This window comes from Saxophila tyrrhenica (assembly GCF_035928015.1).
Source record: "Saxophila tyrrhenica strain CCFEE 5935 chromosome Unknown scaffold_5, whole genome shotgun sequence".
Taxonomy (NCBI): Eukaryota; Fungi; Ascomycota; class Dothideomycetes; order Mycosphaerellales; family Extremaceae; genus Saxophila; species Saxophila tyrrhenica.
The window spans coordinates 1,396,919-1,419,012 of record NW_027041737.1 but is presented as its reverse complement, the minus strand read 5'-3'; the positions used below and the strand labels follow the sequence as shown (position 1 = coordinate 1,419,012).

Genomic DNA, 22,094 nt, shown 5'->3' with positions numbered 1-22,094 from the left:
TGATCGAACGCGCGCACACATCTGTACGATCACCATCGTTGTACACTCGACACTTCGCACACCCATGTCGCCCACAGCTCGGTAACGTTGTCGCAGCAGCGCCGAGGTTGGGACTGGATACGAGCAGAACAGGCAGGCAGCTTCCCGGACGCACAATGTCCTTCTTGTCGAAGTTCAAAGGCGCATCAGTACGTTCAGCGTAGTGGGATATATGGTATGCGCGGTCGCTAATAACATGCTGCTAGGTTGCAGAAAAGGCGCTGAGTGCGCCGACGAAGAGCACCAAAGACCAGGGCGCACAAGGACCTACACCTTTGGAGAAGCATTTGAAGGACGTCACCGGCCCTATACGATCAGATGGGAGTGACAAGTTCTTTGGTTTCGAAAACGTATGCGCACTACAAATTCTATACCCGAGAGCAAGGCTGACATTATTCGCTTTAGTATGGCTCTACATGGTATGCAGCACGCCCAACAAGACTCGAGCGCAATCGACTAACTCCCGCGACCAGCTATTCTAATTCAATAATACAGTGTCTATACTACTCGGTCCCCTTCCGTTCGCACGTAATCAACTTCCCCTCGCAAGACTACCTCCTCACCCTCAAATCTCCCGACGATGAAGAAGGAGAAGAGAAACCATTCCAACCACGATCGACGAGCACAACACCATGGCCGAATCCCACATCACCAGCTCGCAAAGAGCCTCCTGCGCCCGGTTCGCCTCAAGCGCAGGGAAAGCCAGAAGAGACGAAAGACTCACCGGAATACCGCAAGAGGATGGCGCTGAAGGCAGGCCCGGTGTTGGATATGCGGCACGATAATGCGAATAGATACGGCATGGACGAGTCGCTGTTCACGGCGCTGAAAGACATCTTCGATGCGATCAAGGACAATCAATCGCGGATAGGCGTGATCAGTCCGCACAAGTTCCTAGAGATCCTTCGGAGAGAGAATGAGATGTTCAGATCGGCTATGCACCAGGACGCGCATGAGTTTCTAAACCTGCTGCTGAACCAGGTGGTAGATAATGTTGAGATGTTCGCTAAGCAACATCCGCCGGCAAAGCAAATCGAAGCCAATGGTGCTGCGCCCGAAAAGAAGCTGGAGCTGGACACTTTTACAGGAGCTGTCAAGCCGAGCTCGAACGGCTTCGACACACACTGGGTTCACGATCTCTTCGAAGGTCTGCTCACATCCGAGACACGATGCTTGACCTGCGAGAACACCTCACAACGAGACGAGCCTTTCCTAGACTTGTCGGTGGATCTGGCGGCGCACACATCAGTCACATCATGCTTGCGAAAGTTCTCCGAAGAGGAGATGCTGTGCGAGCGCAACAAATTCCACTGCGATAACTGCGGTGGTCTGCAGGAAGCCGAAAAGCGGATGAAAATCAAGCGATTACCTCGAGTCCTGGCCTTGCATCTGAAGCGCTTCAAATATACGGAAGATCTGCAGCGACTACAGAAGCTCTTCCATCGGGTAGTATATCCCTTCCACCTACGACTCTTCAACACCACCGAGGACGCCGAGGACCAAGACCGGTTGTACGAGCTCTACGCGGTCGTTGTACACATCGGTGGCGGACCCTACCACGGCCACTACGTCAGCATCATCAAGACGCAAGACCGAGGATGGCTGCTGTTCGACGACGAGCTGGTAGAGCCGGTGGACAAGAGCTACGTGCTCAACTTCTTCGGCGGCGAGCCCGTCCCCGGCCTCCAAGACGCAAAGCAACTCGCCTGCGCCTACGTCCTCTTCTACCAAGAAACCACCCTCGAAGCCATGCTCAAAGAGCAAGAAATCGAAGGCCACCAACCCGAAGCCGAAAGCCGCGCCTCGGACGCCGAAACGGCCAAAGAAGGCCTCTCGCCCACCAAAAGCCCGCTCTTCCAACCCGGCAGCGTCACCACCCCGATCACCGAAGAACCCAACGGCTTCGAGAACCTCGCGCACGCCGCCACCGCTCCGGAATTCGCAGAGTCTAAATCTCCCATCACGCAAACGCAAACCACGCCCTTCTCGCCGCTCATGCCCTCGAAATCGCGCAAGGAGCGAAAAGCGGAAGAAAAAGCGCAGAAGGAACGGCAGAAAGCGGAACAAAAAGCCGAGCTGGAGAAACGCGCGGAAGCGTCGCGGAATCGCGTGTCCGCGTGGAAGAAGCAGGATGATGAGCTGAAGGCCGTGTTGGAAGCGAGTAAGCAGACTGCAGCGGACGAAGCGGCGAAGCGCGGGGACGAAACAACGCCAGTCAAGTCTGGTGGTGGGGGGAAGGAGAATGAGAAGGGAGGCTTGTCGCGGTTCAGGCATAGTAGTATGAGTCTGCGCGGGAAACCGAAGTTTCTGGGCGGTGGTAACAAGGGGGAGAAGGAGGGGGAGAAGTTAGCAGTGCCAAGGGAAAGCAGTGAAGGGGGAGCGGCGGAGGAGGAGCGGAAGAGCAAGAATCGGTTTAGTTTGGGGCGGAAGAAGAGTCAGGCTTTGTGAGTGTGGTGATTGTGTGGATGATGGGGTGAAGAGTGGAAAATGGATGTGCATGGCAGGGGCAACTGTTTTGGCATTGTGCTTGCGCGGATAAGGCAGTGGGATCCGGTTTTTGGTTTGTGGTTGTTTTGCGGAGATACCTTTGGAGCGTCGGTGTTTTGATGTTGAGTTGGTCTTGTATGTACCGTCTTGTGTACAACAACCTTTGAGGATGTACAGTGTCGCCCTGCCTTCTCACGTTCCATGACGCCGCCTCTCTGCCGATGGAGCTCGCAAAGTGTCCTTCTACTTCTGCTGGCCCATCCGCCGTCCACCTGGACGGTCTTGCTCGTGCAGCAGCGGCAGGCAATCCTCCTTCCATCCTTCCTTGTCTGTCCTCAACTCGAGAGCGCCTTCGTACGGCCGGCCCTCTTCCCCTCGCGCCGCACGCATGTCTCCGTTGAATCTGTAGTCCTTGTCCATCCGATCATCAACCCTTCCCGCTCAGCCAAAAGCGATCGAGTAGATGATAATCAAGAGATTCAGAAAGATCAACGGTACTATCCTCCCAGTCAGCGTAGCTCTTCCACACGAGACCCTCGAACTCGACATACTCCTCATCAACGTCCTCACCGAATTGATCAAATTAATCATCTTCGCCTTCACGCTCGTGGTATCCTGCATGCCGCCCCCGCCGAATGAGGGTTCGGCTTGTTGGCCGCTTGAGCCCCATCCGACTGTTTCGTTCATCGTTAGCTGTATGGAAGTGGCAGGTTTGAAGGGGGAGGGAGCGGTACTGCGCGCGAGGAAGCGGTCTTCGGAGAGGATGGCTATGCTGTTGACGAGGAGGATGGAGACTGCGAGGTTGTTAGCGGTTGGACATATGAGTTTGGGGAGATTGGGGGAGGGGGACCTTGGAAGAGGCCGCCGAAGCTGGGGAGGAAGACTGTTGCCATGGTCGTTTGCTCTCGTGTTCGGTAGATGTCGTGGCTAAGTGATCCAAGGTCAAAGGAAGAACGCGACTCACAAGGAAAAGTGTAGGTACGTAGCGCAGTCAGCAGCCCCGAGAAAGTGCGGTCGAAGTTCGCAAGCTGTCTTTCAACCTCAGCGCTTGGCAGCCTCGAGGACGATACAGAAACATGACCTTTTTCGCATGTCCCTCTCGACCCATTACCAATGGCGAGCGCTGCAGCTGCAGGCCTTCGGAATGCCTGAGAACAATGGTGTTGCGTCGGCAAGACTGTTCGGTATAAGGCATGCCCATTACTGAAGCTATACCATTCTAACCCATTGTACAGACGCCTCCTTGAACCTCCTCCTGCCAGCAGTAGTACTTCTCCACCTCTTCTGCTCTCCGTATACCAAAGTCGAGGAATCGTTCAATATCCAGGCAACTCACGACATCCTCGAATACGGCATCTCGTTCAGCAACTCCACAGAACTGATCGCCACCAAATACGACCATGTTGACTTCCCAGGCTCTGTCCCTCGAACCTTCGTCGGCGCTGTCGTGCTCGCTGGTCTCGCCTCCCCATTCCGCAGCCTCTTTTCGTCCCCAGACCAGGTCCAGCTCTTCGTCCGCGCCATCCTAGGACTGGCCAACGCGGCAGCGCTCTGGCACATGCGGTATGCGGTCGAGACGGCGTACGGGAAGGCGGCCGGACGATGGTTCATCCTGCTTTCGGCGAGCCAGTTTCATGTGATGTACTATGCTTCGCGGACACTTCCGAACATGTTCGCCTTCATCTTGACGACGGTCGCGCAGCGGAACCTGATCATGGTCAAGTCGATGGCTTCGAAGTCGCGGGTCAGCGTGAAGCGAAGACGGGTAGCGCTGTACCTGCTCACCATCGCTGGTGTTGTATTTCGGTCTGAGATCGCTATACTGCTCGCTGCGGAAACGGCTTACATGCTTGTCCAACGGAGGGCTTCTCTGACCAACGAGGTTATACCAGCCGGCTTACTGGGTGTCTCCATCGGCTTACTCGCGACAATCAGCATCGACTCGGTCTTCTGGCAATCCTTTCCAACCTGGCCAGAGTTCGTCGGCTTCTACTACAACACGATCCTTGGCAAGTCGTCAGAATGGGGCACCAGCCCCTTCCACTACTACTTCACCAATGCGCTCCCTCGCCTGCTGCTGAATCCAATGGTCATTACCGTATGCCTTCCGCTAGCGTTGTCGTCGAAAACGATTGGACGAACCAGCAGCGATGTTCTGATACCACATCTCGCCTTCATCGCAGCCTACAGCTTACTGCCCCATAAAGAATGGAGGTTCATCATCTACAGCATCCCTGCTTTCACCGCGGTAGCTTCTTCAGCGGCTGGGTGGTTCTGGACTCGAAGGGGCAAGTCGATGCTTTACTGGACGTTGAACATGCTTATGATACTGTCGACGATTGCGTCCTTTGTGACCAGCCTAGGACTCCTGTACATCTCCAGCCTCAACTATCCAGGCGGCCAAGCGGTGCATCGCCTGCACCAAAGGACCATCGCTGAGGCCAACGAGTCCGTACGAGTCTACATGGGCAACCTAGCATGCCAAACAGGCGTCACGCGCTTCCAGCAAGTGCGGCCCTCATGGACCTACGACAAGACAGAAAATAACACGAAACTGCACGATCCAATGTTCTGGCAGCAGTTCGACTACGTCCTCTCAGAGGTGCCGGAGCGGGTCATCGGAACATGGACGCCCGTCGAGATTGTGTCTGGCTACGCTGGTGTTACGATCAAACCTGAGGAAGATGATGATGAACTTCCCATGCCGAGCGGTGCGTTGCAGATACTACGAGGGCCGAAGAAGCTTTACGTGTCGATCGCGAGTTTTGTGAGAAGCAGGGTGACGAAGGGTTACTGGCCGGTACCGAAGATGGATCCGAAGATTTATATCCTGCAGAAGCAGCCGACGGCGATGCTGTCTCAGACGTAGTTCGACACCCTGCATCGGCATCAGCTGAACAGCTCAGGGTTCCCAGAGCAGTATGACTTCCGGCGTACTCGATCAAATTCCCATCAGGATCCCGACAATACACACTCCTCAGCCTCCCTACCGCGCCCGTGCGATCGACCACCTGGCCGCCCTCCAGCACCTGGCACCACATCAGCTGCGCCCTCCCAAACAAATCTTGCGGATGTCTCAACTCACCTCCATCCCCGCCCCCTTCCACCCCTGCAGTACCTCATCGATCGGATCCTGCGTCACGAAACACAAATCCGCGCTCCCGGGCTGCACTCGCGCGGCTTTGGGCTCGAATTCTTTGCCGGAGAGATGGAGGTTTAGTTTCTGGGAGCCGAAGAGGAGGGCATGCCTGTCCTCCATACTACCATCAGCGAGTGAATCGATGCGAGCGAAGCCGGCGGTGCGAGCGAAGCGGGCCTTGCGGGCATGCGGACAAGGGGAGAAGGTGGAGGGAAGAGGGCGAGGGCTAGGGAAGGGGGACGCACCGGTCCATGCTGCCGGAGGTAAAGACTTCATGTTTCATGCCTAGTTGGGAGGTGTAGAAGGCGACGGTGTCTTCGATGGAGGCGACGGTAAGGACGACGTGGTCTAGGGATTGGACTTTGCAGGAGGACATTGTAGTATCTGGTGTCTGAAGAAATTGAACGAAATGCTCGATATATGAAGAGTGGTTTGGGTCGTCTTCTGACAAGCGTCCTCGGACAGTTCTGACAGCAAGCTTCAAGGTGGGGGTCTCACAAGCCCTCCAGCCAAATCTGTACAAAGTAGTTTACAGACCGCATACTGTGTCTTGCGGACGACCTGCCAGGTGAGTTGTGAAAGAGAATGATCTCGGAGTCATGGGCTAGTATTACTATATGTACAAGTCAAACTAGGGTAGTGATTCCGGTCCCTCTCCATCATCACCATTTTCCGTCCCAGAACACCTTGCTCAAACAATCATCACGTACACTCCGTAAGCCCAGCCTCCCCTCACAGTAAACACCACCCCACATAAGCGCCAACGCTACCCACACACCCCGTACTCACTCCCCACCACCCTCAGCAACCCTCCCCCTCTTCCTCCGCCGCCTCTCCCTCGCATTCGCCCTCAACGTCTCCGCCGTCAAATACTCCCCCGGCAGCTCGAACTCCCGCTCCCCCATCTCCGGCAAAGGATGTCCGAAAGCCGTCACGTTCCTGCCATGTCGCGACTTCCCCAGCGCGGCTTCGCGGAGGTGGCGTTTGGCGTAGAAGCTCGTGATGGGGACTTCGGGCTCGGGGGGCGGGAGGTAGGCAGGCTGAGATTTAGGTGTGTCTCTGCTTTTCGAGGATAGTTTGATGGTGGTCGAGGATTTGAGCGCGGAGGCGGTTTCTTGCTGCAGTTGTCGCGCGGCGGAGGCGTTGAGGTCGCTGCTCGGGGGGCCGACGCTATCGGCATCCGACTCGTCTGCTTCGTCCTCCCGAGCGGCGAGAGCGGCCTCTTTGTCTAGGCGTTGTTTCTTCTCTTGCTCCTTCCATTGCCGGAACTTGTCGACTAGAGCCTTTACTTCTGCGATGAAGAAGTCGCGTTTGGGCTCGAATTTCTTCGCTTCGCCGTCTGTTATCCCAGTGATGCCTAGGATTTTCAGCCAGTCATGGCCCTGGAGGCCGGCTAGAAGTCTGTCTAGTTGTACTTTCTCATGCATGGCTCGTTCCTTTTCGATATTGCGGAGCTGCTTCTCTTTGCGTTCGGCTCGCTTGTGGGACTTGGAGTAGTGGTCGTCGGACAAGGGATCGACTGGGTTGTCGGGAATGGTACGCGAGATCAGGTCCAGGTTGAGGCTCGGACTGCCATTGTACTGGTTCGAGTTGCTGCGCTGCGGTGTAGCAGGGTACTGAGACCTGTTCGCCGTGCCATTGCGTACACTTGAAGGCGTGCCTTTCACTGCCTTCTTTGCGCCAGGCGAAGCTTGCTCTTGCTTGACCTGCTTCAGCGCATCATCCGCAATGTACAACGTGGTGTCGATCGTCAGAAAGTCTTCCTCCCTCGGCACCTCAAATATCACATCCTCATAATTGGGAAAGTAAATCGCCAACTCGCTCTTCAACCTGGGTCCGTCGTCTTGCGACCGCAGCGTGCGCTTGTCCTCCTGCTTCGGCGGCGCATTGGCGGGTTGCGGTTGCGGGGTGAGCGTAGACACCCTGGTGGTGGACTTTGGCGTCGCCACACCTGATTTGGGGAGGGAGAGGGAAAGGTCGTCTTCGGTGGTGTCGAGCACCGTCCGCACTCCATTGAGCGTCTCGAGCAGCTGCCCATGCGGCTGTGTCAGCTTCACCTGGTTCGGCGGCTTCGGTGGCGCTGATTGGTGGGGGAGGAAGTGGTGGTCGAGTGTCTGCTGCTGCTGCTTGCTGTTGCGGATGCTCAGTTTTCGCTTCTTTGCTGGTCGGCCGTCTTCATCATCTGAGGTGGGTGGTGTCGGCGATGCGGTATAGCGAGGGCGGTTAATGTGATTGTCGTGGTCGGTGGACTGCCGATTGGCGGAGGTGGAGTGACGGTCGTGTTGCGTTGTCTCCCTGCTGGTGCGTGAACGCGACAGAATGGCCATTGCCTGGTTGATGGTGCATCTCGTACTGCTGCACTTGCCTATGAGGGTTTATGCGGCCATTTGGACGCGTTGTGGTGGTGTTTTGAAGCAGAGATGACCTGCTGCACTTTGCGCCCGGTGTGCTCGGACCCCTGGAGAGGTGAAGCTTCTCTGAGACGATTGCTGCTTCTCACAAAAACTCCGCCTTCAACAATTATTTGGACATCTTTCCTACAACGAGAACAATGGCAATCACACGAGACTGATACGTCGATCTGAATGGAAGGGGCGAGCGATACTGCAGCGGTCCAGTCGAAGTCCATGCCAGAAAATCTATTATGTCGTAGCTACCTGCTCTCGTAAGTCATACCGATCACATGCCAAAATGCTCGCTTTCTGTCACAGTCCAACCATATTTTCAGACTGTCCCATGCTATCGTTGCCCTCCGCGTGGCCGTCGGGCCTACATGAACTTCGACGCCAGCGACATGAGCCCTCCCCCACCGCTCGAGTTGTTGCCCATCTCGCTCTTCATGTACATTTTCAAAGCGGCTTCACCGGCCTGTTGGACGGCACTCTGCTTCGACTCCCCCTCAGCAACGTTCCCGGCCGACTGCTGTTGCTCTGTACCAAACTGTCAGCATGCACCTCCTCTACCCCCAGCACAGCCAGCACAGGATAGGACCACTCACCAAACAGCTTAGCAGCCTGCCCCATAGCCATCCCAATAAACTCCTGCTGCGAGCTCTCACCCCCCTCACTCGTCCCCCCATTAAACATCTTCAACGCCTGCATCGCGCTCGCCGCGCCAATCCCCCCACTCGTCGCATTTCCCCCCTCACCTCCCGAGCCGAAGTAGGACTTATGTGCTTTGACCATGTGCTCCTCATCCACGTCCTCGTTGGCGAGGTTGGATTCTTTGGCCTGCAGCATGGCGAGGGCGTTGCCGAAGAGGGACTCGTCGCCGTGGCCGGAGGAGTGGTGTTGGGCGTGCTGTTGGACGCCGGTGATGTCGCCCAGGATGGAGCCGCCGAAGCCGCCGCCGCCGTAGGATGTGCCGCTGGACATTGTGTGGTTTGTTGTTCTAGTGGGTGTTGTCAGCTTGGATGTCTGGTGGAGAGTGGTGTCTGGAGCTCACGGTGTTGTTTAATGAGGTGTTTCGATTCTTGCTTCAGTTGCCTGGTCGTGAAAAGTGGGAAGGTGTGATTCAAGACGTCCAAGTCAAACCTTCACTTACGCGTACCTGGAATATCAACGGGACTAGCAAACCAAATCTCGTAGCCAGCTGCAGGGTGATCGAAGACGGTGATCAGGCCAAGTTCAGCCGTCTCAGTCTAGATCCACCATAGCTCGTTGGTGACGGCTGTGCAACTCAGGCACGATGGCGTAGCGGTGATGTCGCTGCGGGGCGCTTTTTCGAGCTGGGCTGGACAGCAGCATTGAATCAGGAATTCGGGACAAACAGAAGCAATATTGGGAGACGCCTCTTGAAACTGTGGCTTGAGAGGGGGCACGGCAGAAAGCAAAGCATGTGATAGTGAGGTTATTAAGTAGTACTGTGTTAAGTAGTACTGTGTTGTTCCTTCCCGCTTTTTACTCTTTTTCTCTCAATTCCACTGAAGCACGCGACACCACCTACCTACACCACTCCAACCACCAAGCTCAACCACAAGAACACCGCAGCAATGGCCTACAACCACGCCACCAGCACCTACATCCTCATCTTCCTGACCATCATCTTCGGCCTTGTCGGCGGCTACGTGATGTTGTGCGTCCTCATCACTCCACCCTTTGTTCCTTGCCCACCAACTGACGTTTCTTGTGCAATGTAGCTTCGGCATCCCCCCAGAGCTCAAGTCCTGGCTCCAAGAAGAAGCCCTCGAGTACATGGGCGAGAACAAGGCCAGCTACCTCGCCAAAGCAGGCATCGACGCCATCCCCGAGGGTGATCAGAAGGTAGCTCCAGCCCTCTTCAGTCAATTCTGGTGCAGAAAGGGAAGAGATTTGAGTGCTAACGGCGTGATGCAGGAACTCAAGCAGGCCCGCAACAAGATCAAGCAGATGGGCGGTGGAGCGCTGCAGAACCCGCTCGGCAAGTTTGCCGGCGATGCTGGGGATGATATGCAGAAGGATTTCACGAAGAATTTCGGTTAAGGGTGATGGAGAGGTGCGAAGGTGGTAGTCGGTGCAGAAACGAGGTGCCTTAGGTGGAGTGACAAGGCGTCGATGATGATATGAGAATGCGAACGACCGCTGGGAGGAAAGAGAGGCGTCTGGGAGACACTGTACCATAGCCAAGATCAAAAGGATGGAAGACAGGGTATCTAGCTCAAAGCGAAAGAAGAAATCACATCAAGTCTCTCCACCTCTCCCTCTAACCTTCATCCACCCAGCCCTCCCCTTTCCGCCCTCCGCAGCACGAGGCATATCTTCATCATCCGACGGCTTGACCGTCATTACGCTCATAGCAGGACCCTTCATGTTTGCATCAACCTGCCTCCGCGCACCACCAACAAAGACCGCGCGGTCAGCTTCTTGCTCTTCATCCCACTCCTTCGTGTCGATGATGTCCCACTCCGCGCGCTGCGCTTCCTTGCGAAGGTACGACTTTAGCTGGTCCGTGAGCCTGTGGATTGAAACGTCCCAGCTCGAGCCAGGGCCGAATAGGGCGTGACCTTCGTGGCCGGCGAGGGAATGGGAGGCGCTGCTGTGTGAATGAGAGCCGAATTTGGGCTGAGTATCTGCCGTAGCAGGAGCGGAGCCGGTTGTCTTGTCAGTCGCGGTCGTGATGTTACGGAGCAACGACGGCCGCTTGGTGCCGACATTTTCGCTCGGAAGCAGTTTGTAGAGGTTGCGACCAATCTCGCATATGTCGTCGAAGGTCGTGCCCACATCTACCCCTTGCGATCTGCAAAGCCACGCGATGTTGTAGGCTAGCAGCACGACGCCTTCTCGAAAGAGAGCGGCGGCTTTCGGATCTTCCTTTTGAAGCTGAGGGAAAGGTCGGTCAAGGTGAAGGATGCGAGGGCGAGAGAAGCTGCTGTCCTGGAGCTGCTGGCTGGAGGATGTTGTCGGGTAGTGAACATCGTTGGCCCTGTAAGATGAGTCGATGGGCAACACTGCCGCATGCGGGAACTTGTTGTGCGGAAGAATGATCTCGGCCGGTAGGCGCACGGAGAGGTAGTGGCAGCATAGTCCCATGAGCCGGCACACGTTGTCCAGAGACGCCGAGATTAATTGGTAAGATTCGACGGGCTGCTTGCTTCCCTCTGTAGTGTTGACGCTGCCCAGTCTCATCCTGCCGTTGCTCCCGTTCATATCTCTAAGGTCGGGTATAGGCAGGCCGTCCAGCCAATAGAGCGACCTGCCGTCTCGATCCTTGCCCTTCTTCAATCCAGCGAGCGAGCTTTCTGCGCGGCAGATGTACTCTCTTGCTTCAGCGGTGCGTCCATGGATCTTGTTCAGTCGGTGCTCAGCCTTCCGGATCACAGTATACACCGGATCAATAGCACCAAAGTGCTGCTTCTCGAGCTTCTTGCGCTCGCCGGTGATTTCATCCCTTCTCCTGGCATTTTCGTCCTTCTGCCTCGCGGCTGAAGATTTGTACTGCTCAATCTGCTGCTTCAGCTGTTCGGCCTTTGCTGTAATCCGGTTGACTCTTGCTTCTGCTGCCTGCCTTTCGACGTTCGCTCTTTCGAAGCTATGTGATTTCACTCCCACTTCGATCGCGTCGTAATCAGCATCCTCGGGCAACGCAGCGATGACACCGTGATTCCCCGGCCTCAAGATGGCCTCGACATGCGTGTGAGCTTTCTCGCGACTCAGAAGAGCTCCAGCTTGTTCGATCCGAGGCGTGTATAGCGTTGCTTGCACGCAAGATGCGCACAAGGGCTGGCGTCTTTTGTCGAGCAGTCTATGGCAGATGTCGCATTCTATCGCCTCCTTGGTCATCGTGGTATATCAGTAGATCCTCGGTCTAGGAAGAGTGGATGGTTGTGGTAGGTCATGGTGGCTTGAAAGCCAAGGATATCGCGTTTCAATCAGTCGATGGTGCGATAGGTGCGGTCATCGTCTGGACTGGCCGTTCAGTGAGTCTACAATCTTGATGACCTGACTGTTGTCGAGATTGTGCCTGTGATCTTGAAGTGGCACTGGCACGGGACGTCACCGCGCCACGATCGCGCCTGCCTTAACTTAATCTGGCGCTTATCGATACGAGGCACGTGCTCCTACGCGACTTCGAGCTGTCTCCATCGCCTCACTTGACGTATACTACGAACAAGAACCTACTTAACACGGCCCCGCACGAAGCTCACTGGCCGTGACGAAGAATTGCAGTAGATCGCCATGTCTCCGTCACCTAGGAGCTCTCCGCCACGGCGGCCCGAAGATGAGATGCCGGGTGTTCCAGTAAGCCACCCAAACGAAGACGACGACTTTGACGCCGAAGGAATACAAGTCAGCTCGATGAAGACGGCTGTCGACAGCACTCCAGCGGACACCGAACGTGATGCAGCAGCAGAGAGAGCTCAACCGCCGCTACCTCCAACACCAAGCGTGCCAGCTCACAGCACGATGGGACCGCCTACGCTACCAAGTCCAAAGTCGAACGGGCAGTCAGGCCCAGCAAAAGTGCCTCCTTCAGGTCAAGGCTCTAAGAAGCCGTCACCGCCACGGACCAACGGTGGCCAGATGGTCAACGACCCATCCAGGCAGATGCCCAACAGCAGCCACGAGGTCTATTCTGCCGCGCGACACGGTCCCGAGATCGATGAAGACCAAGGGTCGCCCGAACTGTCAGATCAATCCGATCCAGAGGACAGGATCGAGAACTTTGACTGGACGGATCATGAGTCTCGCTACCATGCCAAGATGAACGAGTTTCGCGAAACGGAGAATGAGATAGTGAATGAGTTCCGCTCTTTGTGTCAGGTGAGCACACTGCCTCTACGAAGGTGAACGTGGCTGACCTTCGCAGTACTTCGACGTCTGGGCTCGAGCAGGTGCCGACCAGGAAGTGGATCGAAGCTTCAAACGGATGAAGACGCAAGCAGCGCTTGTGCAGCACCACGAGGATGAACTCGAGAAGACGCGGCAGCACTGTGAGCGTTTCCCAAAGTCTCCTCTCCCATGCCGTATACTAACGTTGTATCTAGACATCGAAGTCGTCAACGCTTTCAAGGGTGCGCTGGCCCTCCTGCAACGATGATGTACGGAGAATAACACCGCCTCCAGCACTAGCATCGATGCTGAGCTCCCTTGGCCAAGCAGAGGTCGAAAAACCTGCCGTGGAGCAACGGAGACCCGCAAAAGGCCGGCCGAACGTCTTCAAACAGTTCTCGGGGCAGTATGATGAGAAGATGGAGACGGACGATGGCTTCAGCGATGTATACCCGGACTTCGACGATGTACATCCTGCTCGATGTGTGATTTTGTGATGATGAAGGGATTTGCTGTTACTTATTTGGAAGCGTTCTTAGCGTTGCTTATACGCATGATACCCCATATAGCTTTGCTTCACTGCTTGCTTTTCAATACGACGAGGTATGCTTGAACAAATTCGGACACTCATATTACCCATGCCTATATATGCTTGCTTCGCCATTTCCGCAGCGGTTGAGATGAGGATTGCCATCGGTCCAGCACTTGGTGCCTAGGCTACGCATCTCTTCCAACACCCCAACTACTTCAGACCGCCTTTGCAGACAAGAGTGTTATCTCAGACCGACAACACAGACGCCCGCTCAGGCATGGAAGCAGGCGCCTGCTCCCGCGCAACATCCGGCGGCATATCCAGCCCTGCAGTCTCCGCGCTCCTCTTCACGCCCGCAGCAGACGGCTGTTCCTGTACTTCCTCCGACTGCTTCTCCTCTGCCGCCTCAGCCTGCTTCGCAGCAGCTTTATTCGCAGCTTTCCGCTCCGCTTTCGTCATCTTCGGCTTCTCGAATGCACCAATCTCCAGTCGCTTGTCCACATCACTCGCAGATTCGCCGAGCTCAGCGTCGTGCCCGAGGGCTTTGACGATGTCGCGGTAGCTTTTCGCAGTCATCATGGATTTGTAAGCGGGGAGTTTGCCGGGTATCATCTGACCCAAGAGGTATTTCGTGTTGCCGAAGCGGTTCTCGACTTCCATGGCTGTCTTGACGTATTCCTTCACGACTTCGTGCCAGGGTGCTTCGCCGCCTTCGTCTTTAGGTTTGAAGACGGACGGATTGGTCTCTGCCGCTGTGGCGATCATCGCACCGTCGACGCCGAACTCAGTGATCAGACCAAGTGCTTCGTCTCGAGATGTGACATCGCCGTTCATCAAGCACGCCACACCCGCTTCTCGGCAAATGTCGGCGATCATGCGCAGCTGGTCTCGAATCGCTCGTTCTCGCGGCCGCATGGGCGTCGTGCGGCAGTGGACCGTCAAGCCTGTAATCCCAGTGTCGCATAGCTGCCTGACAAGTGCCTCAGTCGCTTCCGCCGTATCGAGGATGCGGACCTTGACGCTGATGCCTATCTCGTTCGGCTCGCCGACCTCCTTCACGAGTGCTCTCAAAATGGAGCATAGTAGATCAGGCTTTTTGAGCAGCGCTGCCCCCATGCCACCGGATGTGCTGAACGGCTTCGGGCATCCAGCATTAACATCGATCCCAGCGACGTCAGGAGCGATGAGTTTGGCGGCTTGGACGGCGGTTTCGGGATTCGACGTTCCGATCTGGTAGATCAATTTCTTGCCTTCCTTCTCTGGGTGCAGGCGGTAGATGATGCTCTCTCTCTGGTCTGGGTTGATTGCTGGGTTCTTGGCACCGTTTGATGAGAGGCGCGTGAAGTCAACTGTATTCGTCACAGGGTTGATATGTCTCGCGGTGCCAATGAGAGCCTTGTCGATGGTTTCTGGACCCCATACCAGGTCCGCGCCATATTCGAGAGCGAGCAGTCGTGACGGACATTCTCCTGATCTCACCATCGGGGCCAAAACGATACGGCCGCGGTAATCGACTCCATTCTTTGGGATCGGCACTCGTTTCGCCGTCGATGTCATCGTTGCGAAGAGTCGTTTGGCCAGCATGCCATGCCCAAGTCTGGTTCACAGAAGCCTGATGACGCTAGGAGTCTCTCCACCAGAGTGCTCCAGTTCGCTCTCTTGAGCCTCAAGAATTTTTTGATGTTCCTCGCTGAAGCGTAAGGATATTTTTGATGGCAAGTGGAGTGTCTTCCAAAAGGTTGAAGTGTTGTCAGAGAAGCCGAGCCGAGCGCTAGTTTAGTTCGGTTCCGGCCTGCCGGGATGCAGGGAAGCCGTCCGCAGGCTTGGCTTCTTAGACAACACTTGAGACGGGGAGTGACATATGACCGAAGACGGCGGACGAATAGCATCAGCCATGTTTCTGGTGGCGTTGAATCGTACATTATTATCGCGAGCATCATCAGGCATACGCATTCTTCAAGCGAAAAGTCCTCAGTCTGATACGTGCAACCTATTCTACACAAAGAAACGACTCGCAACCAGTATCAAGCCTGTGCAGAACCGACAACAACGCAAAAATGTACGATAGCTGCGATTTGTGAACAAGAACGTGCTGCAGGAGGTTTGATGAGGCCAGATATCGGAATGCGCGCGAGCAGTGAGAAGAGGCGTGCTAAGGTTCCTCGCCTCTTTGCATGCGCTGATTGGCCCCTCTCGATTCAGGCCGGGGAACGTCACGAACAGACTTCTGAATCCACCATTTTCTCCAGTGCGCAGACAATGTCGATTCAACTGGCGGATGCAGTCTCGATACGACTACAGTGACGGGAAGCTGAAAACAATATTGAACACCTTATGGCAGGGCATCACCACGACCAGAACCAGGACGCAAGAAGTGCGGTCGAAGTACAAGTTTGAGAGGGTCGGGTCATATCGAATCGAACCGCTAGCTGGTATTGGCCCGAGCTTTCATCGCTCACGCCCAAGCCTTCCATCGAAGCCATCCTCCCTCCATCCATCCTTTACACACATTCTCTCCACGCGCGCCGCCGCTTGTTATCGTCTTTTCTACTTCCCCAACACACGACACTGTTGTATCTAGACCTTGCATAACAGGACCTCGGTGATCCACTTTTTCTTACACGGCATCGCCAACCGTGGACTTCCTGCTGGTACGAGATCCGCCTTCTCGTGTACAGCAATCATCTCCAGGCGGCGTCATCCGGCAAATCGACACCTCACCACGCTCTGCTCTGAAGACTACCTCCATACTGGCTCAAATCATCAACAGGCTATCTGATGCCACACCATAGGTGTCCGTAACTGAGATGGCCGAGCCGGCCGTAAATGAGGCACTGCCCTCATCAGCGTCGCAGGTGCCGGGAAAGGAGACCCAACCCGGCGGCGACGCATCAAACCACGATGTTGCGGTATCTTCTGCACTTGCGCCGCAGGAGGAAATGAACATTCCAACATTTCAGGCGATCAACGCCCAAGCTGTTAATCAAAATGCGAGCGCTTCCGTGAACACAGCCGCGCAAGGTCGCAACGATCCGGGTCCGCCACCTCACCGTGCCCCAGTCACACAAAGCCTCCCACAACAGGCACAAACTTCAGCCGGCCCATCTCAACCAACCAAACCACTTCCACAATTTGATGGCATCGACGGCGCGATGTCTGCTGATGCCACCTACGGCACCCGGTCACGAAATCGAGGTGGGAATGCACGACCAAACTACGCAGAGGATCAGGAAATGGATTTCGAGTACTCGTCTTCTACTGCGGCGACAAAGAAGAAGCCTGCGCCGGATTCTGCTACGCCGACCTCGACCTCTCAAAACACCTCTGAGGCCAAACGCGCCCGCGAGTTCGCGCACCTCATCGGCAACGGCACTCCCACCAGCGCAGCCGAAACAGCTGGCAAGGAGGCCACACCAACCGCTGCCATGAATCCTTCCAAAAAGCGGAAGGCTGCTGGACCGCCAGCGACGCTTACGCAGACGCAGACGCCACCTGCTGCAACGAATTCCCCATTGCCGACTGCGTCGCGAAAAATCGCGCCCCCATCAGCTACAGCACGCGAAACCAACATTATGTCATTTTCCAAGCACCGAGCATGTCTGAACAAGAAAGGCGACTTGATCGCAGACGATGGCACGAAGCTCAGCGTGAACGGTAAGCCTGGCGTTCCCCTGACAGAAGCGAGGCGCTGCTTTTCGAGGTGGCAGCCTACCCCGCCTCGAGCGCCAAAGCCAATTTCAACGCTAACAACTCGCCATTTTAGATCACGTGTACCTCGTTTGCGAGCCTCCCGGCGACCCGTACTACCTATGCCGGGTAATGGAGTTCCTGCATGTTCGATCCGATGACCTCTCGTCACCTGTCGATGCCTTGCGCGTCAATTGGTACTACCGACCACGTGACATTGGACGGTTCAGCAGCGACAGTCGATTGCTCTATGCTACGATGCACTCCGACATCTGCCCGTTGACGTCCCTGCGAGGCAAATGCACAATCAAGCATCGATCTGAGATTGAAGATGTCGAAGCATACCGGAAGGAGCGTGACTCATTCTACTTTGTCCAAGTGTTCGATCGATTCATTCGTCGCCAATACGAATGCATCCCAGTCGCACAGATCATCAACGTACCGGAAAAGGTCAAGAAGGCGCTCGACGAGCGATGGAAGTTCGTGGTGGTCGAGATCGGTCGGGTCAAAGAACTGACCAGTGCAGTCAAAACTTGCAAGCGATGCACGAGGTATTGCGCTTCGAGCGATTCCGTCGACTGCGCCATCTGCAAGAACTCATACCACATGAATTGTGTGCAGCCACCATTGCCAAAGAAGCCATCTCGGGGGTTCGCCTGGGCCTGCGGACCCTGCAGTCGAGCGTCGGAGAAGAAGCTCGAGGCGCGCAACACTCCCACGCTCAGTGGCGATGTGACCGAAGCTGATGAGGAGGACTACGCTGAAGAGGAAGTGCCCAGCGCATCGGACGACACCACACGAGCGCCGAGCCCGGTCGGCGACACTGTACTGGATGATCACCCGGCGACTCAAGCAGAGATCGCTATGGCGAAGATGTGGCCGATGCGATATCTTGGGATTCACGCCAGAGTGGAAGACGCTTTACAGTACGACGACCGCGCCATTTATCCTCGAGCGAGTTCGCGACTGGGTCCTCGGCATCAAGCGAACGTCAATGTCTGGCACGGTCGTCCCGTGGAGCTGGTGAAGCCAGCAGAGATCAAGAAGCGATTCACCAAAGGCACCAGTCACAAGAAGGAAGGAAAGCTGACGAAGGAAACACTCGCGGCTCTGGAGGCTGATCGTGAGGAGAAACTCAAGCGGCCCAAATGGGTGCAGGACGAACCACCCGGCTATGTTCCGCGTGGCGAAGACTACCCCAACGATGACCCTCGAAATACTGCCAAGTTGCTATTCAAGATCCCAGAGGAGCCGGAAGAGCAGCCTGCTGGGCAGATAAGTCCAGCACGCGACCAACAAATCGAGACTTTCCTTTCGAAAGCTAAGCCAATGGCAAGAGACATCGGCGTGCCGCCCTTTGGGGTCAATTTCATCGACAAGGCTATGGAGCTGTTGACGATCAACAACTTCGACACGAATGTCGCTCTCAAGCAACTGAAGGGCATGCATCGTGTCAAAGATCTGCACGAGCCAGTCTTGAGCAAGGCTGAGCTTCTCAAGTTCGAAGAGGGCGTCGCGAAGTACGGCTCAGAGCATCGCCTGGTCCGGCTCCATATGAAGACCAACCTCCCGCATTCCGACATTGTGCGCTTTTATTACCTCTGGAAGAAGACACCAAAAGGAAAGGAGATCTGGGGGAACTATGGCAACCGCAAAGGAGGCTCTCGAAAACGCATTGAGAACGATGCTGGCACTCTCGTCCAGCAGTCCGTGGCACATGATGTTGACGACTCGGCCTTCGACAACGACAAGGCCATGAAGAAGAACAAGGGGTTCCAGTGCAAGTTCTGCAGTTCGACCCATTCACGACAATGGAGGCGAGCTCCAGGTGTTTCGCCAGGACAAACGGTGGTTGCAGACGGCAAGAGCGGGAAAGAGAAGGGCACGAAACTTCTTCTGGCCCTCTGCTTGCGCTGCGCTGGACTGTGGCGGAAGTACGCTATTCAATGGGAAGACATTGACGAGGTTGCGAAGAAGGTCGCAGCAGGCGGCGGTCGTGCTTGGAAACGCAAGATCGACGAAGAGCTTCTCCGCGAGCTTGTCGCAGCCAACGAAGCTGCCAGTGTATCAGCCGCCGATCAAGCGACCGCTGCCGTCCCCTCAATCGAGCCCGCTGGCGAGCCACCCAAGAAGAAGTCGAAAATCGAGGAGAAAAAAGCGCCGCCACCGCCTCCGCCGAAAGAACCGACTCCGCCTATCATTCCAAACCAGCCGGTCTGGAAAATTTTACCTTGTGCGATTTGCAAAGGGGAGGAGGATACACTTTCATGCGCGCACTGTCGTCTGACTGTGCATCGAAAGTGCTTTGGCATTGGCGAGCAAGAAGGCGTCAGACCGGATGGGACAGTCAAGTGGGTGTGCGAACAATGCTCAAACGACCGGAACCCGCAAGTTTCGACAGACTACTCTTGCTGCTTGTGCTTGACAGAGGAGACACTCATCGACCTTGTTGAAACACCCAAGGTTTCGCATAAGAAGAAGGATGAACGGGCCAAAGAGAAGGAACGCATGGAGAAAGAGCTGGCCGACAACATGCGAAACGAATACCGCAACAGACAACTTTCGCTGCATCGACCTGTCCTTCCACGAGAACCACTGAAGCGGACGACAGGCAACAACTGGGTTCATGTCCATTGCGCGGTGTGGACGCCGGAGATTCGTTTCAGCGACTCGACGAAGTTCGAGGTTGCGGAAGGCTTCCAAGCAATACCGCAAGCGAAGCACGAGGCTGTATGCAAATTGTGCAAGAACCGGGACCATGCCAACCGCTTCCGCGATGACAAGGGCTCGTGCGTGTCCTGCTTCCAATGCAATGCCAACTTCCACGCATCTTGCGCCTTCGAAGCTGGGTATCTGTTTGGCTTCGACGTCACGCCTGTCAAGGGCTCGCGCAAGGACCAGGTCACTACCGCCACGCTCAATGATGAAACTGGAGCCCTCACTGCCGGCATCTGGTGCAAAGAGCACACGGTCAAGTCACTTGTGCATCCGGTAACCGAGATTGCTGATGTGGAATCTGGCAAAACGGCGCTACAAGTGTTCACCCAGAAGTATAAGCAGGCCGATCTTACCCTGACTGGAACAGTGCGCAAGGCGAACTTCGTCCAAATGACAAAGGAGAAAGGACAGCAAGTGGCGGCATCGGCTTCTAACGGAGGCAGAAGAGAGTCTACTGCGAATAGTATCGCTGCAGCGGTGCGCCGTGGTGCCAGGAACTCTCTAGCGTCGGAGGCCAAAACTGAAGGCGAGAATGGAAGTGTCCAGCCACCAGATGCTACAGACTCAACGGAGCGTCGATGCGCCAAGTGCAAGATCGACTGCACGCCGAGATGGCATCTTGTGGAGCCTGATCTGCCACCGCCAAAGGAAGCCACTCCGCCTAAGTCACCGCCTCGAAGGTTGTCGATGACTCTTGGTGAGATTGCGGATCAGCAGCGTGAGCGAGTGAATGGAGCAAATGGAGCCAATGGCGTTCAAGGCGGGAACAGGCCGCCAGACAATGGACTCAAGATCCGCTTCATGCCTCCTGGTGCAAATGGACGGGCGTGGCAGGGCATGCCGGAGCGGTACCCGCCTCTGAACAACGGACCACTTCACATGAATGGGCCACCGCCGCCGCACGAGCCAAGCTCCAATCCTCCTAGAGAGCAGTACAACCCAGCCATGAACGGCGAAACGTTCCACCACCACGGCATACCTCACGACTCGAGCCAGATGACGGGACAACTCCCAGCAGAGGCCGCTGGTCCCGTCGTCGTTGCTGAGCCACCGAAGGAGTACTTGTGCCACAAGTGCTTCCTGAAGAAGAAGCTCGACCCCACGCCGCCGCCAGAAGAGCCACCCACTCCAGCTCCTCCGCCACCACAGCCCGCACAGCCCTCTCCACCTCGACCGGTCTTCCCAAGCACTTGGGACACTCCATCCGCCCCTCCACAGCCCCCGCAGCCTCAACCCGAGCATGTCCCTCATCCGAGAATGCCATGGCACGAGCCTTCTCGAGCTCAGGCCCAGCCTCCGCCACCCGCGAACGGTATGGGAATGTCGCATTTCGGACCGCCTCCACCGCCGCCTCCCCATGGACCGGGCTTCCAGCCGTTCCACGGCCCGCCGCCTCATTCTCAGAATGGGTTCCAAGGCCCACAGCATCCTGGTCCACCTCCTGGGATGCATGAGAGACACAACAGTTTCGGGTTCGGGCAGCCACCGCATCCAGGTCCACCTCCGGGCATGCAATCGCAGTATGGTCAAGGTTCTCGGCCTCCGCCACTTTCGGGCTTTCCGCCTCATGGACAGCCGATAAACAACGGCATGCCATCGCCGAGGAGTCTACAATATCCTCCGCCGATGCAGTCTCCAACGCATCCACACCAGCCGCACTACCAGGGCTTCCAGCCACCTCCGCCACGCTCACAGGAGTCGCCGTTCCAATCGCACTTAGGGCCTCCAATGGGCGGACCACAACATTACCATAGTCCACAGCCGGGTCGTCCAGAACCTGCCACCTCCCAGCCGCAGATGGGCGGACCACACAACTACAACAGTCCACAGCCCGGACGTCCTGAGCCGGTGACTTCGCAGCCTCCAATGGGTGGACAGCACAACTACAACAGCCCGCTGAACGGTCGTCCTGAACCTGTCACCTCGCAGCCACAGATGCAGCCGACTCTTCTACAGCATCAACCTGGCACGCCATCAGCGCAGCAGCCGCCTACCCCGCAACAACACTTCGCGCCGCAGCATAACAGCCCGCAAGTCAGTCAGTCGCGGCCGGATAGTCAGGCGGGTCGGCCTGCTACGCCTCCTCCAGGAGGTCAAGCGCCTGGCACGCCGACGGTGAATGGGGCTGGAGCGAGCGCGAGTCCGAGTTTGCAGAATTTGCTGCATTGATAGGTGGAGGAGACGATGGATATGGCATGAGGATTGTGTATGGGAGGGGAATTGTATTGAGCGCTTGATGGGATGA

The 22,094-nt window shown here is 56.1% G+C and overlaps 10 protein-coding genes across 10 annotated transcripts; 5 read left to right on the top strand and 5 right to left on the bottom strand.

Moving 5' to 3' along the window:
• Positions 1 to 155: 155 nt before the first annotated feature.
• LTR77_003967 (uncharacterized protein) lies at positions 156 to 2,487 on the top strand (the record flags this gene model as incomplete). The annotated part of the gene is made up of 4 exons (XM_064801222.1): positions 156 to 188; positions 246 to 389; positions 445 to 458; positions 513 to 2,487. The coding sequence occupies 4 exons, from the start codon at positions 156 to 158 to the stop codon at positions 2,485 to 2,487; spliced, it is 2,166 nt and encodes a 721-aa protein (XP_064661173.1).
• Positions 2,488 to 3,616: 1,129 nt separating this feature from the next.
• Positions 3,617 to 5,395, top strand: ECM39 (alpha-1,6- mannosyltransferase; the record flags this gene model as incomplete). Its single annotated transcript, XM_064801221.1, has 2 exons — positions 3,617 to 3,710; positions 3,762 to 5,395. 2 exons carry the CDS (start codon positions 3,617 to 3,619, stop codon positions 5,393 to 5,395), a joined length of 1,728 nt encoding a protein of 575 aa, XP_064661172.1.
• Positions 5,396 to 5,602: 207 nt separating this feature from the next.
• Positions 5,603 to 6,041, bottom strand: LTR77_003965 (uncharacterized protein; the record flags this gene model as incomplete). The annotated part of the gene is given in 2 exon segments (XM_064801220.1): positions 5,603 to 5,891; positions 5,911 to 6,041. The coding sequence occupies 2 exon segments, from the start codon at positions 6,039 to 6,041 to the stop codon at positions 5,603 to 5,605; spliced, it is 420 nt and encodes a 139-aa protein (XP_064661171.1).
• A 409-nt stretch (positions 6,042 to 6,450) lies between these two features.
• Positions 6,451 to 7,992, bottom strand: LTR77_003964 (uncharacterized protein; the record flags this gene model as incomplete). The annotated part of the gene is made up of 1 exon (XM_064801219.1): positions 6,451 to 7,992. The coding sequence occupies one exon, from the start codon at positions 7,990 to 7,992 to the stop codon at positions 6,451 to 6,453; it is 1,542 nt and encodes a 513-aa protein (XP_064661170.1).
• Positions 7,993 to 8,434: 442 nt separating this feature from the next.
• Positions 8,435 to 9,039, bottom strand: LTR77_003963 (uncharacterized protein; the record flags this gene model as incomplete). Its single annotated transcript, XM_064801218.1, has 2 exons — positions 8,435 to 8,595; positions 8,664 to 9,039. 2 exons carry the CDS (start codon positions 9,037 to 9,039, stop codon positions 8,435 to 8,437), a joined length of 537 nt encoding a protein of 178 aa, XP_064661169.1.
• Positions 9,040 to 9,656: 617 nt separating this feature from the next.
• LTR77_003962 (uncharacterized protein) lies at positions 9,657 to 10,125 on the top strand (the record flags this gene model as incomplete). The annotated part of the gene is made up of 2 exons (XM_064801217.1): positions 9,657 to 9,739; positions 9,804 to 10,125. 2 exons carry the CDS (start codon positions 9,657 to 9,659, stop codon positions 10,123 to 10,125), a joined length of 405 nt encoding a protein of 134 aa, XP_064661168.1.
• A 146-nt stretch (positions 10,126 to 10,271) lies between these two features.
• Positions 10,272 to 11,922, bottom strand: LTR77_003961 (uncharacterized protein; the record flags this gene model as incomplete). Its single annotated transcript, XM_064801216.1, has 2 exons — positions 10,272 to 10,295; positions 10,351 to 11,922. The coding sequence occupies 2 exons, from the start codon at positions 11,920 to 11,922 to the stop codon at positions 10,272 to 10,274; spliced, it is 1,596 nt and encodes a 531-aa protein (XP_064661167.1).
• A 396-nt stretch (positions 11,923 to 12,318) lies between these two features.
• Positions 12,319 to 13,180, top strand: LTR77_003960 (uncharacterized protein; the record flags this gene model as incomplete). The annotated part of the gene is made up of 3 exons (XM_064801215.1): positions 12,319 to 12,903; positions 12,950 to 13,073; positions 13,128 to 13,180. The coding sequence occupies 3 exons, from the start codon at positions 12,319 to 12,321 to the stop codon at positions 13,178 to 13,180; spliced, it is 762 nt and encodes a 253-aa protein (XP_064661166.1).
• Positions 13,181 to 13,690: 510 nt separating this feature from the next.
• Positions 13,691 to 15,001, bottom strand: dus2 (tRNA-dihydrouridine synthase 2; the record flags this gene model as incomplete). Its single annotated transcript, XM_064801214.1, has 1 exon — positions 13,691 to 15,001. The coding sequence occupies one exon, from the start codon at positions 14,999 to 15,001 to the stop codon at positions 13,691 to 13,693; it is 1,311 nt and encodes a 436-aa protein (XP_064661165.1).
• Positions 15,002 to 16,251: 1,250 nt separating this feature from the next.
• On the top strand, positions 16,252 to 22,018 carry SNT2 (putative PHD type zinc finger protein with BAH domain-containing protein; the record flags this gene model as incomplete). Its single annotated transcript, XM_064801213.1, has 2 exons — positions 16,252 to 17,098; positions 17,208 to 22,018. 2 exons carry the CDS (start codon positions 16,252 to 16,254, stop codon positions 22,016 to 22,018), a joined length of 5,658 nt encoding a protein of 1,885 aa, XP_064661164.1.
• Positions 22,019 to 22,094: the final 76 nt, after the last annotated feature.